The 12,470-nt window shown below is 53.2% G+C and overlaps 8 protein-coding genes across 8 annotated transcripts; 7 read left to right on the top strand and 1 right to left on the bottom strand.

Annotated features, from left to right (window-relative positions):
* Positions 1 to 43: 43 nt before the first annotated feature.
* Positions 44 to 505, top strand: PPTG_11251 (hypothetical protein; the record flags this gene model as incomplete). Its single annotated transcript, XM_008906528.1, has 1 exon — positions 44 to 505. The coding sequence occupies one exon, from the start codon at positions 44 to 46 to the stop codon at positions 503 to 505; it is 462 nt and encodes a 153-aa protein (XP_008904776.1).
* A 198-nt stretch (positions 506 to 703) lies between these two features.
* PPTG_22813 (hypothetical protein) lies at positions 704 to 1,378 on the top strand (the record flags this gene model as incomplete). Its single annotated transcript, XM_008906527.1, has 1 exon — positions 704 to 1,378. The coding sequence occupies one exon, from the start codon at positions 704 to 706 to the stop codon at positions 1,376 to 1,378; it is 675 nt and encodes a 224-aa protein (XP_008904775.1).
* Positions 1,379 to 1,805: 427 nt separating this feature from the next.
* PPTG_11249 (hypothetical protein) lies at positions 1,806 to 3,366 on the top strand (the record flags this gene model as incomplete). The annotated part of the gene is made up of 7 exons (XM_008906526.1): positions 1,806 to 1,882; positions 1,963 to 2,179; positions 2,421 to 2,541; positions 2,631 to 2,870; positions 2,941 to 3,064; positions 3,142 to 3,219; positions 3,285 to 3,366. 7 exons carry the CDS (start codon positions 1,806 to 1,808, stop codon positions 3,364 to 3,366), a joined length of 939 nt encoding a protein of 312 aa, XP_008904774.1.
* Positions 3,367 to 3,807: 441 nt separating this feature from the next.
* On the top strand, positions 3,808 to 4,868 carry PPTG_11248 (hypothetical protein). Its single transcript, XM_008906525.1, has one exon. The coding sequence runs from the start codon at positions 3,927 to 3,929 to the stop codon at positions 4,704 to 4,706; it is 780 nt and encodes a 259-aa protein (XP_008904773.1). The 5' UTR covers positions 3,808 to 3,926; the 3' UTR covers positions 4,707 to 4,868.
* On the top strand, positions 4,854 to 8,083 carry PPTG_11247 (translation initiation factor aIF-2). Its single transcript, XM_008906524.1, has one exon. It carries the CDS (start codon positions 4,983 to 4,985, stop codon positions 7,902 to 7,904), a length of 2,922 nt encoding a protein of 973 aa, XP_008904772.1. The 5' UTR covers positions 4,854 to 4,982; the 3' UTR covers positions 7,905 to 8,083.
* Positions 8,084 to 8,692: 609 nt separating this feature from the next.
* Positions 8,693 to 10,358, top strand: PPTG_11246 (hypothetical protein). The gene has a single exon (XM_008906523.1). It carries the CDS (start codon positions 9,264 to 9,266, stop codon positions 10,236 to 10,238), a length of 975 nt encoding a protein of 324 aa, XP_008904771.1. The 5' UTR covers positions 8,693 to 9,263; the 3' UTR covers positions 10,239 to 10,358.
* On the bottom strand, positions 10,291 to 11,141 carry PPTG_11245 (hypothetical protein). Its single transcript, XM_008906522.1, has 3 exons — positions 10,877 to 11,141; positions 10,703 to 10,803; positions 10,291 to 10,577 (listed from the first exon to the last, which is right to left on the bottom strand). Exons 1-3 carry the CDS (start codon positions 11,075 to 11,077, stop codon positions 10,502 to 10,504), a joined length of 378 nt encoding a protein of 125 aa, XP_008904770.1. The 5' UTR covers positions 11,078 to 11,141; the 3' UTR covers positions 10,291 to 10,501.
* A 207-nt stretch (positions 11,142 to 11,348) lies between these two features.
* Positions 11,349 to 12,470, top strand: PPTG_22812 (hypothetical protein). The gene has a single exon (XM_008906521.1). It carries the CDS (start codon positions 11,534 to 11,536, stop codon positions 12,413 to 12,415), a length of 882 nt encoding a protein of 293 aa, XP_008904769.1. The 5' UTR covers positions 11,349 to 11,533; the 3' UTR covers positions 12,416 to 12,470.

Here is a 12,470-nt window from a genome sequence, read left to right as displayed (position 1 = left end):
CGCAACTAACCGGAGGGCGGACTGTTGGTGCCGCTTGTTGATCATGACGGTGCCCTCCTTCTACGATGTCTTGGGTGTGGCAGCATGCTGCAGCGCTGAAGACATCCGGCGAGCGTACCATCAAGCGGCACGCAAATACCACCCCGATAAGCGCTTGAATGATGTGAATGCGAGCAATACCAACGAGCAACAGTTCTTACGCGTGCAGGAGGCCTATGAGACGCTGGGCAACGAGGAACTGAGGCGGGAGTACGACGCCAAGCTGCAGCAGGACGAGTTGGTGCTCAAGAGAGAGCAGGAGGTGGTTGTCGTGTCTGACGTGGTCCTGGTGGACGATATGCAGCGGGAAGTCTTGCCAGGTGAAGACGGCGGCGAGGACGAAGTAATCTACACACACCAGTGCCGCTGCGGAGACCTATACGAGATCACGGAGGGCGAGCTGCAGGATGGAGTGGATGTCGTGCCGTGCACCGGATGCTCGCTTCATATTCGCGTATGCAAGTAACAGGCCTTGACCTCACTGCCATGTACGTCTTAACTACAGCGGGCGTCACCAACAAATTCAGGAATAGAAACTTTCATTTTGCATGCATCTTCCTCTCTTAATGCGGACACGAGCTGATAGCCGACGACTTAGAACTCCTTAGAACTCCTTGCCGCGTGGTGCTCCGTGTGACGGGTATCTCTGCGGCGTCTGGAGCTGATGGAGCACGCTCAAACCGATATACGCCAAAAAGATGAACAGGAGGCCAAACAGGAGACCCGCCATGATGTCTGGGGTGATGTTCACATAATGCGAGAAGCAGAAAGCTTTGCCCGCCGCGTTGTATCCGACGAGGTAGCCCGCTTCACACAGCAACGCGGCATCTGTGGTGGCGTTTGCCTTTTTGGCCTTGGCTTGAACAGTAAGGCGGCGTGCGAGAGGGCTCTGAATCTCCACAGAGTTAGCGTCGTTGCCAGTAAAGGCAAAGTCCGTCTTACCACCCGTAGCAGCGTTGAGGCTGCTGGAGGCTGTCTCGATGACGGTGTCCACATCGGGCAGCGACATCGACTCGGGCAGTTGAATGACGAGCAAGTCTGTCTTGCCGTTGGCAATCATAGCTTGTCCCTCTGCGGACGTGATAAACACATCCAAGTCGTGGGCGCCCACAATATGGGGCTTGGCGCTCGTCATTTCGGGAAGAAGTGGCTTCAACCGGGTAGTGTGTGGAATGACCACGGACGACACAGAGTTTTGAACGGCACGTTGCACGTAGGAGCCTGCCCCACTAGAAAGTTGAGAAACGTCCTCCGAGGCCAACGATGGCAAAAGGAACAAGCACATAATCTCTGCCTGTTGGGATGCAGATGCTTGGGTGCTCAGCACGCCCTGAAGTAATCACAAAGAGCTCGTTATCCCAACGTGACCGTAAAAGCGTAAAGCCACCCGAGGGACCGTACCTCTTTGTCAGCGCTGGCATCGCGGTTCAGCACGCGCCCTATGGCGGATGCCACAGTAGCTTCATCCATCTCGGAGCTCAAGTAGGCGTTGGATCCAGCGAAAATTCTGCAACACACAAGACCCCAGTAAGATTTACACAGTTCTAATTCAAAAGCTAAGTTGGGTCAAAACGCACGGGCGCTGCGACCACATAACCAGCGGCACATGGGGGAACAGGGTGGAGACCGACGCAGCCGACGTCGCAGCCGTCAGTCCGCACAGCGCAGCGGCCAGTAGCGTCTTCATCATCGTCGTCTGAAGTCGTTTCTTCTTCGCCGCTTTAGATCGCTCACTGTCCGTTTCTGTTTTTTCGTTCCAGTTTCTAATGTCGCTTGAAGGTTGCGCGAGAGTCGCGCGACATCCGCAACCGATTCGTGGTTCACTTGTAGAAGAATCTCGCAGGTACGAAGACCCTCCCCAGGCTTGATGAACGCCCTCGTTCGTTCTGCTAAATGCCGTCCCCCCCGTTGCTCTTTGTGCAGTCTATCGCCCCCTTTTACTACAAAGAGATCCAACAAGATGTCGTCTATTCTCGCTTCGCTGGACATGAGTCTGGACGACCTGATCGCTCAAAAGAAGTCGAAGGCCTCCAACCCGGCCTCTCGCCCGGCCAAGGCCAACAAAGACAAGGATGCGGCCGGTCCCATCCGGAGCGGACGCCGACGCAACCGCAACCGTAACCAGCCATACTCGCGATCCGTAAGTGCGCCCACGACCTGAAGGCCGACCCCTACTCGATCTATTTTCCCCTCTTGTCCATCCTACACAACGGAAGGCACTCCCTTGCCCCCTTACGTCTGCGAAGGATAGACGAACAGTGAATTTTATCACTAAAGGGGAGCATGGCGCCTGCCTGTCTGGTAGCTGGGAGGACGAACTTTTCGTTGGTGCAGAATTTCACACGTACATTGACTGCTGCTTCTCCCTTGGTATCCCAAAGCGCGGCGGTAACGATGACGACATGGACGTCGACCTAGATGACACCCCGGACAGCGGCAACAACCGAGGCGGCAAGAAGCGCTCGGTGGTCGTCAAGAAGCCCGGAAAGGGTGGCAAGAAGGGTGCGATTTTCATACCCTTGTATCTCTCGCTGTGAACCTTGGGCCGAGGCAGTACTGACGCCATGGTTAATGATTATCCTGACCTATAGGCGGATCGTCGATCTTGTCGCGTCTCGGTGGCAAGGACGCGGCTAGTCCTGGCACCAAGATTCTGGTGAAAAACCTCAAGTTCGATATCTTAGAGGAGGAGGTTCGCGAGCTCTTCGGCACGGTTGGTGAGGTGTCGAAGGCTGAGATCGTGTACGACCGCTCTGGTCGCTCGAAGGGAATCGCTCGTGTGTGGTTCGCCCGCCGCTCCGACGCAGACAAGGCCATCAAACAATACGATGGTAAACCTCAGCTTCGAAAGCTACTGTTTGTCTTAACTTTAATAACCTTGCGATCTGTATGTCAATGTAGGACGTACGCTGGACGGTCAGCCGATGCAGATTGCGCTGGACTCTGACAAGAACGTTCGTAACGGACTCTTCGGCACTGCTCTTGAGCGCGACGACAAGGATGTCAAGTTTAAGGTGTCGTTCGGGTAAGTAGAATGACTGGACTTAGTCCACACTTTGAAAAGGTGATGGACTCTAAGGAATGTGTATGTGCCGTCAACAGAGGAGGCAACGACAACGAGCAGTCAAAGGGCCGCCGTAACAGACGCCGTGGACGCGGCAATGACAGAGGCAGTCAGGGGTACGTCGCAACGTTTGTGGCTGTTGTTGGGACAGGTCTCTAAAGTTGTGTGTGCTGTGCTATAGTGGTCGTGGCAAGGAATCTGCTCCATCCAAGACTGCCGAGGAACTGGATAATGAGATGGACACGTACATGAAGGACGCTTAGAGATGAAGACACGGTGCATCCTGCAGACTAAATGCTTGATGCTCGTCTCCTCTGGGCTCACGAAAGTTCTACCCTGGTGACTATGCATAGTTGTTTTGCATTTTAACGGGTGCGCGTGGCGAGTTGGTGTTTGTATTCGCTATCTTTCGACCGTGCGAGTGAAATACCGCAGCGGATGAACGACTTCTTCGCGACACGTGCCCCCAATTGAATAAAGCATCTCCATGAGCCTGAAAAATGGATCCCCGGCCAAGATATGAACGCTTAATCGCCACGAAGAGAGCAGCGAGCCAGGGTAGTGCTCCGTTTTGTTGGTTGGGACAATTGCGGTGATGTCAAGACTGTTGCTTTGTAGCGACGACGGTAGGAATATCCGATGTTGAAACTTGTGTGCCAGTAGCGAATGCCGTTTGCATTATAATAGAACACAGCACAGATGATCCAATGATGTTTGCTCTTGAATGTGTAGCTCTGCGCTGGTGTGGTTGGCTCGACCAAGAGTGGATCCGTAGTATCGAGGTAGAAATAGTCCGCCACAAGTACTGACTGCAAGCGGGGACATGCTGGGGATTGAGGCGGAGGACGAGCTGCACGGCTGGTTAGTCGAGGGCATCTTCGCGCTGGGTATTGTGACCTATGTGGCTACGACGATCATCACAGCCCCCTACGGTCGCCACGCCCGCCCTGGGTGGGGGCCAACGGTGAACACACGACTTGGTTGGGTGATCATGGAGAGCCCGTCGGCCATTTGGTTTGCAGTCGTATACTTGTGGGGGAACCACCGGTTAGCCTTGACTCCTCTCATCGCGGCAAGCCTGTGGGAATGCCACTACCTGTACCGGTCCTACGTTTACCCATTTCTGATCCGCACACACAAGGACAAGCGGATGCCGCTGACCGTCATGCTCTCCGGGGATTTCTACAATATTATCAACGCTTACATCAACGCTCGGTACCTCAGTGAGTTCGGCGACTACAGCGGGGACGACCCATTTTCCCGCCCGTCGTTCTACGCTGGGGTCGCGCTCTTCGTGTTTGGTCTGTCGATGAACATCTACTCGGATCAAATACTGATCAACCTTCGCAAGCCTGGAGAGAGTGAATACAAGATTCCTTATGGGGGCCTGTTCGAGTACGTGTCGTCACCCAACTACTTCAGTGAGCTACTGGAGTGGACGGGCTGGACGCTACTATCGCAATCGCCTGCGGGTCTGTCGTTCGCGGTATACACCGCCACGAACCTCGTTCCTCGCGCTCTCAGCAACCACCGTTGGTATCAAGACAAGTTCCGTGGCGAGTACCCGACCAACCGTAAAGCCATTCTGCCATTCTTGTGGTGAGTAGGCTGAACGCGTTAACGTACCATCAGCAATTGTTGATAGTGATCTGCAGAGTACATTTTCTTTTAAAAAGAAGAAGATCAAAAATCAATTTGATGCGCTTAGATCAAAATCAAATTGATAAGTAAGCTTGAAGCTGAAAAAGAGGCAATTTACACCCTATTCTGGCACTTTTTAGAAATGAGTGACAAAATAGGGTCCTGGTAAAAATCGTGTGAGCCATTGATTGCCGAGCACAGAACCAGAAATCCTTCACTTGAGACGAATCGAGCCGAGATGGCGCCGAAAAAGGGGAAAAAGAACGCCAAGAAAAACGCGAGCTCTGCTGCTGCGTCGGACGACCTGGATGATCTGCTGAACGAGTTTGCCCCCACGGAGGCCGCCAAGCCGCAGCAGGAGCAGTCCAAGCAGGAGGATAAGAAGGACGACCAGACGCAGGAAAAGGAGTCGGACGTGGATGCCGCTGCCGCCGCGTATCTGGCGTCTCTGGGTGTGGCCCCTGCTGCTGGAGGTGAGAAGAAGGACGATAAGAAGAAGAAGAAAAAGGGCAAGAAGAAACCCAATGCGGACGCTAAGAAGGACGACGACAAGAAACCCATGTCGGCTGCGGCCAAGGCTCTGATGGAGCGTCAGGCGGCCATGAAGGCCGAGCAGGAGCGCATCGAGCAGGAGCGTCTGGAGCAGGAGCGCATCGCCCAGGAGGAAGAGGCCAAGCGTCTGGCCGAGCTCGAGCGCGAGGAGGAGATCCGTCGCAAGAAAAAAGAGGCGCGCGCCGCTAAGATCGAGCGTCAGAAGAAGGAGGGAACGTACATGACCAAGGCACAGAAGCAGAAGGCTGCCAAGGCTCAGGCCGCGCTTGAGGCGATGCAGCAGGCGGGCCTCGTTCCTGAGGCTGCCGGCGAGAAGAAGAAGGTTGTGTACTCGGACAACAAGAAGAAAAATAAGAACAACAACAAGAAGGTGGAGCCCAAAAAGGAGGAACCCAAGCCTGTGGTGAAGGAGGAAGAGGAAGAAGTGGACGACTGGGAGGCTGCCGAAGACGCCGCTCAGGCGCAGCAGGAGGAGGAGGCGGAGGCTCCCGATGCGTGGGATGACGAGGACTGGGAGACCAGTGACGTTGTGGCCTCGCTGGAGGATAAGCTGCAGGAAGTCAAGGAAGAGGCCGCCGCCGCCGACAGCGACAGCGACGGAGACGAGGATCTGCTTGTGCTAGAACAGAAGAAGGAGCAGGAGCGTCTGCGTCAACAGGGCATCGCTCTGATGAAACGCCAGGAGGAACAGGCTGAGCAGATGCGTCAGGAGGCCGAAGAGGAGCGTCAGCGCTCCAAGGCCAAGCTCGAGGCTGAACGCAAGAAGAAGGAGGCGGCCGAGCGTCGTCGTGAGCGTGAGGCCGCTGCGCGTGCCAACGTGTCCCTGGACAACCTGCGTTCGCCTATTTGCTGTATTATGGGCCACGTCGATACTGGTAAGACGAAGCTTCTTGATAACATCCGCCGGACCAAGGTGCAGGACGCCGAAGCTGGTGGTATCACGCAGCAGATTGGTGCGACCTTCTTCCCTGTGGAGGCTATTAAGCAGAAGACGGCACGCCTTGCCGAGACCATGAAGCTCGAGTACCGCCTGCCCGGTCTGCTTGTGATCGATACGCCCGGTCACGAGTCGTTCACGAACCTGCGTACTCGTGGCTCTTCGCTCTGTGATATCGCCATTCTGGTGGTGGATATCATGCACGGTCTTGAGCCGCAGACTCTGGAATCTCTGCGTCTACTGCGTCAGAAGAAGGCCCCGTTTGTGGTGGCGCTGAACAAGATCGATCGTTGCTACGGCTGGAAAACTATGCCCGACATGCCCGTCCAGGAGGCGCTCAAGCATCAGAACGAGCACGTCATTCGCGAGTTTGAAGATCGCATGAAGTCGATCATTGTGGAGTTTGCAGAGCAGAAGCTGAACGCCGAGGTGTATTGGCGCAACAAGGACTTGGCGCACACGGTCTCGCTCATCCCGACTAGTGCTATCTCGGGTGAAGGTGTGCCGGATCTGCTGATGATGCTGACGCGATTGACACAGGAGCGCATGGCCAAGTCGCTGGCATTCGTCGACATCCTACAGTGTACCGTGCTCGAAGTGAAGGTCATTGAGGGTCTTGGTACAACGATTGATACGATTCTGGTTAATGGTACACTAGAGGAAGGCGCAACAATTGTAGTGTGTACATTGGACGGACCTGTTGTGACAACGATCCGTTCCTTGCTGACCCCTCACCCCATGAAGGAAATTCGAGTCAAGGGCGAGTACCTTCACCACCAGAAGATGAAGGCTGCTATGGGTGTGAAGATTTGCGCCCAGGGCCTCGAGAAGGCAGTTGCTGGTACTCAGATTCATGTGGTTGGCCCCGATGATGACGTTGATGAGCTGAAGGACTCCGTCATGTCCGATCTGACTGGAATTCTGGACTCCGTGAAGGCTACCCGCCGCGGTGTCATGGTTCAGGCTTCCACCCTTGGTGCCCTGGAGGCACTACTGGAGTTCCTGCGCACGTGTGACCCGCCCATTCCTGTGTCCTGTGTGAACATCGGTCCTGTCCACAAGAAAGACGTCATGCGTGCTTCGGTGCAGTTGGAGCACCAGCCTGAGTTTGCCACCATCTTGGCGTTCGATGTGAAAGTCCATAGTGACGCTACTGAGCTGGCCACTGAGCTTGGTGTGCGTATTTTCACGGCCGACATCATTTACCACCTGTTCGATCAGTTCACGGCGTACATGGACAACTTCCGCATGGCCCGTCGCGAGGAGTTTGCCGAGGTGGCTGTGTTCCCGTGTGTGTTGAAGATTTTGCCCAACTGCGTCTTCAACAAGAAGGACCCGATTATTCTTGGTGTGGACGTCGAGGAAGGTATCCTCAAGGTCGGCACTCCGCTGGTGGTGCCGTCCGCTGGTGGCTTCCTAGTCGGTAAGGTTGGCTCCATTGAACGCGAGCACAAGGAGGTGGATCGCGCCAAGAAGGGCGCGTCCGTGGCCGTGCGGATAGACAACGAGAGCAGCGTCATGTACGGCCGTCACTTCGACCACAAGAACAAGCTAGTGTCGCGTCTGACACGCCAGAGCATTGATGCCCTGAAGGAGAATTTCAGGGAAGACTTGCAGAAGGAGGACTGGCAGCTCGTCATCAAGCTCAAGAAGGTGTTCGATATCATTTAGAGAGCGCAAGTTACGCGCAGGAACAGCAGGGAATTCGCGCCCAGAGAGGGTGTTAAGAGGAGACTCGTGTTGAAATCTGAGCAGGTTTCTTGCCAGCGGGGGCAGTTATGTCTAGCAATATATGATTTCTTGTCGTCGATGCAAGAGGTCCCATGACAGATGGAGTTCAGCCACGGTGGTGACATACGCACAGCGTTCCAATAGAGTTGGCTGTGAGTACATACTATAATACCGACCACGTCATTTCTTTCTCGCAGGTGACATCCCAGCTCAACATTACATCCACACCGGAAGAGGGTGGAAGAGCGTGCAAGAACTCGCTACGCTGTTTAAACTGAGCAACGGCGAAGAAAAAACCGAGTCATTAGTCTGAAGCTCCAAATTGGAGCACATGCTATGGATTTTCTGCTGGAGACCATCAGAGACCGCTGGTCAACGATCCTGGATCTTGCCCATGTAGAAGAAGCCGATATAACTTATGTAACGGACCGATGGACGGAGCTCAGCTACGAACTGAGTCGGCGCGAGCACACACGACTTGAAACCGCCCTCAGTGAGCGCTTGAAGGTCCAGCAGTTGTCAGTCCAAATGTCTTCGCAAGTATCCGATAGTTGTGGTAGACAAGTCGTCGGGATGTGAAGAAGGAATCGCTTCGGAGCATGAGATTCTTTAGTAGCGCCTGAGATGAGACGAGCAAGTCATTCAGTAACAGCCTCGCGGCATTGTGCTGTCGTTGACACGATTATTAGATCAGTTGCGGCAAAGTCCCTATACCAAGTTTTTAGAGACTCGCTGCGGTAGGCCGGAGTTGAAGTGGTGCTGTTCGGTCACGGTCGCTACCAAATCATAATATCCAGCAACACCCGTCGCTGTGGTGACGAGCCCAAGGTTCAGCGAGTTGCTCTTGCGAGTCATAACAAAGCTGTTTGCGGCCAAGCAGCATTTGCCCGCAACGCTGGACAAGAGCCTGTAATGCAGGGATGGATCCAAATTGAAGTTGAACAGCTGGAGGATTTGAACGTCAGTGGGAACCAAATCTGTCCAGGGAGGACAGCCGAAAAATTCATGCGTCAGCGGCACCTTCCGGCCCGGCGACGGAGGACAAAGCTAGCAGATGCAAACCCAGAACCGCGCGGTTCAGCGCTGCCGCGTCGCCGCTGGCTCCACGCGTGATGCAACGTGCAACGTTTTGAACTCTTGTTTGTTTGGGTGCCCTGTCGTCAAGGACACCACCACAACGTGAAGCCAATCGTGATCTACTGAAAGGCTGGACAAAACGGTGTGGGGGCGCGACCACACTTGCCTCATTTCGCAATTGGAGCTCTTCCTACCATCTCGTCTCGTTCAGATCGGCGCAACATGATGCACAGAATGCGGATTTCGCCCATGCAACAGCTCAGCCACCCGGATCGCAACAATATGGGCGTGGTAGTCTCAACCACCACCTCCAAGGCGAGCACACTCCGAGCAATGCGAGTTCCCAAGTTCCTACGTAGCCTCTACGACATTCTCCAGTACGAGGACCAGACCATCCTGACGTGGTCCAAGGACGGCACCTACTTTCAGATCTTCGACACCAAGCGGCTCGAGATTGTCGTGCTGCCCAAGTACTTCAAGCACGGCAAATTCGCCAGCTTCCAGCGCCAGCTTAACAACTTTGGCTTCCGCAAATGGACCAAAACGCAGTCCAGCGTCTGCACCTTTAGCCACCACCACCTCGTACGCTGCCACCCGCAGCAGTTGGCTGAGTTTATCAGTCGACGTCCTCCTGGCAACGGCATGCGGTCGGGTGTTGACGCCTCCTCGACTGCCAAGCGTAAGCGTACGTTCACGGAGCTAATGCGATCCGCAGACGCTGGGACTTCCACTGCCGCTGCAGCAAAGATGATTAAGCGGGAGAATGACATCTACAACAGGGCGGTAGGCCACGAGCTGGCCATCACGACGAACTCCCCTTCAGCCAAGGGTGTGCCTCGGTGGGTAACAGACCCAGTAGGCTTCTTGAAGGCCAGCGAGGAGAAGAACACGACTCCAACGAGCACGTCTTCAGAGCAGGCATTCAATTTCTCGATGGAGGAACTACACGACATCATTCTACCCGTGGCGTCCACATCGGAGCGCCATGAGAGCAGGTCGATGGAGAAAATGCTCGAGCTGCGCATGTTGAACGAGTGCCTGGATCTCGGAACTGCTGGCTCATTGTACGCCACTGCGAACCCCGCTGGTGGTGAGCTCTTCCCTTCGGTTCCGTACTCGTGGGATAGCGACACGTTTTTCTCTCCTGTTGGTCGCACCCACTTCGAGCAGGATCGCGGTCTGTGGAGATTGCATTAGTGTATAAACAAACGACTTGGAGCGTACCTAGTTAGAGCAGTAAATCATTGTGTGCAAATGTCAAACTTTTGTCCTTATCATCCCACATACAACCACAACGCCAATGCATGAAGATATGGCGCTCTATCTAATGGATGAATCGCCGTTTCGAGATGAACTGGTCACTTTCATTCATTGCCAGCAACGCTGGATCTCCTCCTACTCGTATATCATGTCTTCGAACCTACTGTGTGCTCGCTAGTCTCTCTCTTCTTGATGCTGTTCTATTGGAACTCTGCTGCGTCATAAATACCTGGCAGCATCGTGTTCACCTTCTCAGCGATGGCCATCACAATACCGCTGTAATAGCAACAAAACACGCAACAAACAGGATGTCAGTTCCTCGTCCAACACGATGCATGGGCATCTGAGGTATGTACGCCTCCGAATTAGACAAAATAGCCACAGTAGTGGATTAGTCCCACCTTCGATACGCCGTGATGCCCTTGGACTTGAGCCAGAACCAAAAGGCGTCGCAGTGGGCCGCGCAGTCGATCACACCGTCGTCGTTGTCGTCTGAGTTAGCCTGTATATAATACAGGGAATGGAAAAGTAGCGTCAGCCCCAAATCCTCCCCTTCCATCTAACAAAGTACGGACCTTGAGCATGAGAAATTTTCCGATAAGCTGGAACGTGTTGGTCACGGCATCCTCGCCGTCCTCTGCCTCGCTGAGCTTCGCGACTGCCGCCTTGCCGATACCAGGCACCTCCGTCAGGTCGCCGGTGAGCGGCGCGCGCAGGAAGTCAGCCAGCGTGTCCTCTGCGACGCGAGACTTTTGGGGGTCGTAGCCGTCAGCCATTGTGTGCTTGGGTGGTGTGGCTCAGCAAAATGGAGGATTTCTCCTCAAAAACAATCTTTCCCACCAACATTTTTTTTTTCAAAAAAAAAGGTACCAATGATTTTTTTGAAAACTTTTTCTACAATAGTTTAGTTTTAACATTTTTTTACAATTTATTTTTTATTGAAGAAAGGTTAAAAAAAAAAAAAACTCAACACAGTGTACGGGACTCAACTTGAGTCAATATCAACCGCTGATACCCAATACAATATCGATACTGCATCATCAAAATATCGTATCAGTATCACTTGATACCGGTCAAACGAAAAGATCAAGATCATTGATCCTACATGGGCAAATATCTATATTAGACGAAAACCAGATCCACTACAGCATTGTGAAACCCCCGTAATCTTGCGTCGCTTGGCTCGAGTCATCTATAAAGCCCCTTGTGTTTCCCCAAAGAAAGCAGCTGCAATGGCAGACGAAAACTTGATCACAGAATGTAGCGGTGAATCAACATCGAATTCGGCGATTACATCGAGGACTACCTCTTTGACCGATGCAGAAGACGTCGATGAGAATGGTATCCCAGTCTCAGTTAAACACTCCACTCAGAACTTTTTCGCGACCGTTTGGGCCTACATTCACTTACTTGCGGTTCCAATCCCTGATTCGACGAGTCCCGGTCGTCCATACACTCATATTTGTATCGTGTGTGCGAACGAGCGAAAGAGCGCCGATCCAACTTCAACAGCTTGGAAGTCATGCCTCATGAGGCAGAAAACCTCGTCAAACGCTAGGAAGCACATGCTAAAAATGCATAAAAGTCACGCATACTCGAAGGAGACGAAGCAAGCGGGACAGGACGACAAAACCTGCAGAATTAAGGCGTTTGATGCTTCTGACAAGCCGAATACCAAAAAACAACGTACTATTCAAGAAACTTTCGTGATAAACCGAGACGAGATACGAATTTTAGCTACGAGGTGGCTACTTTCGTCGGGACTACCTTTCACCACACTAGAAAATGAAGAGCTTCAAAACTTTCTTCGACGTCTGTCAAACAACCCCAGCCTTGTAATTCCAGCCCGCGATACCTTTTACGCCTTTGCTGATGGAGAATATCAGAACTTTTTCCAGTTGGTTTCTCTGTCTTTACGAAAAGATTTTGACGCAGTATTACAACAACCATTTCTGTCGGTTCTTCACGACTTAGCTACGAATGCAGCAATTGTCAATATCATTGGAACAACCGTTGTGTATATTGATTCAGAGTGGCGTTTGCGGACAGTGTCATTATTGGCGTTAGCGAATTCTAGTGGTCACGCTGCACACCACGATTCAATCCCGATATAACATCAATTTGGATCAATTTGCTCGGTTTACAGTCAGTGACACTACTGGATCGGCG

The sequence above is a fragment of the Phytophthora parasitica genome (assembly GCF_000247585.1).
Source record: "Phytophthora parasitica INRA-310 unplaced genomic scaffold supercont2.24, whole genome shotgun sequence".
In the NCBI taxonomy this organism is placed as follows: domain Eukaryota; phylum Oomycota; class Peronosporomycetes; order Peronosporales; family Peronosporaceae; genus Phytophthora; species Phytophthora nicotianae.
The sequence above is the reverse complement of the archived record's forward strand: the minus strand, read 5'-3'. Positions and strand labels throughout refer to the sequence as shown.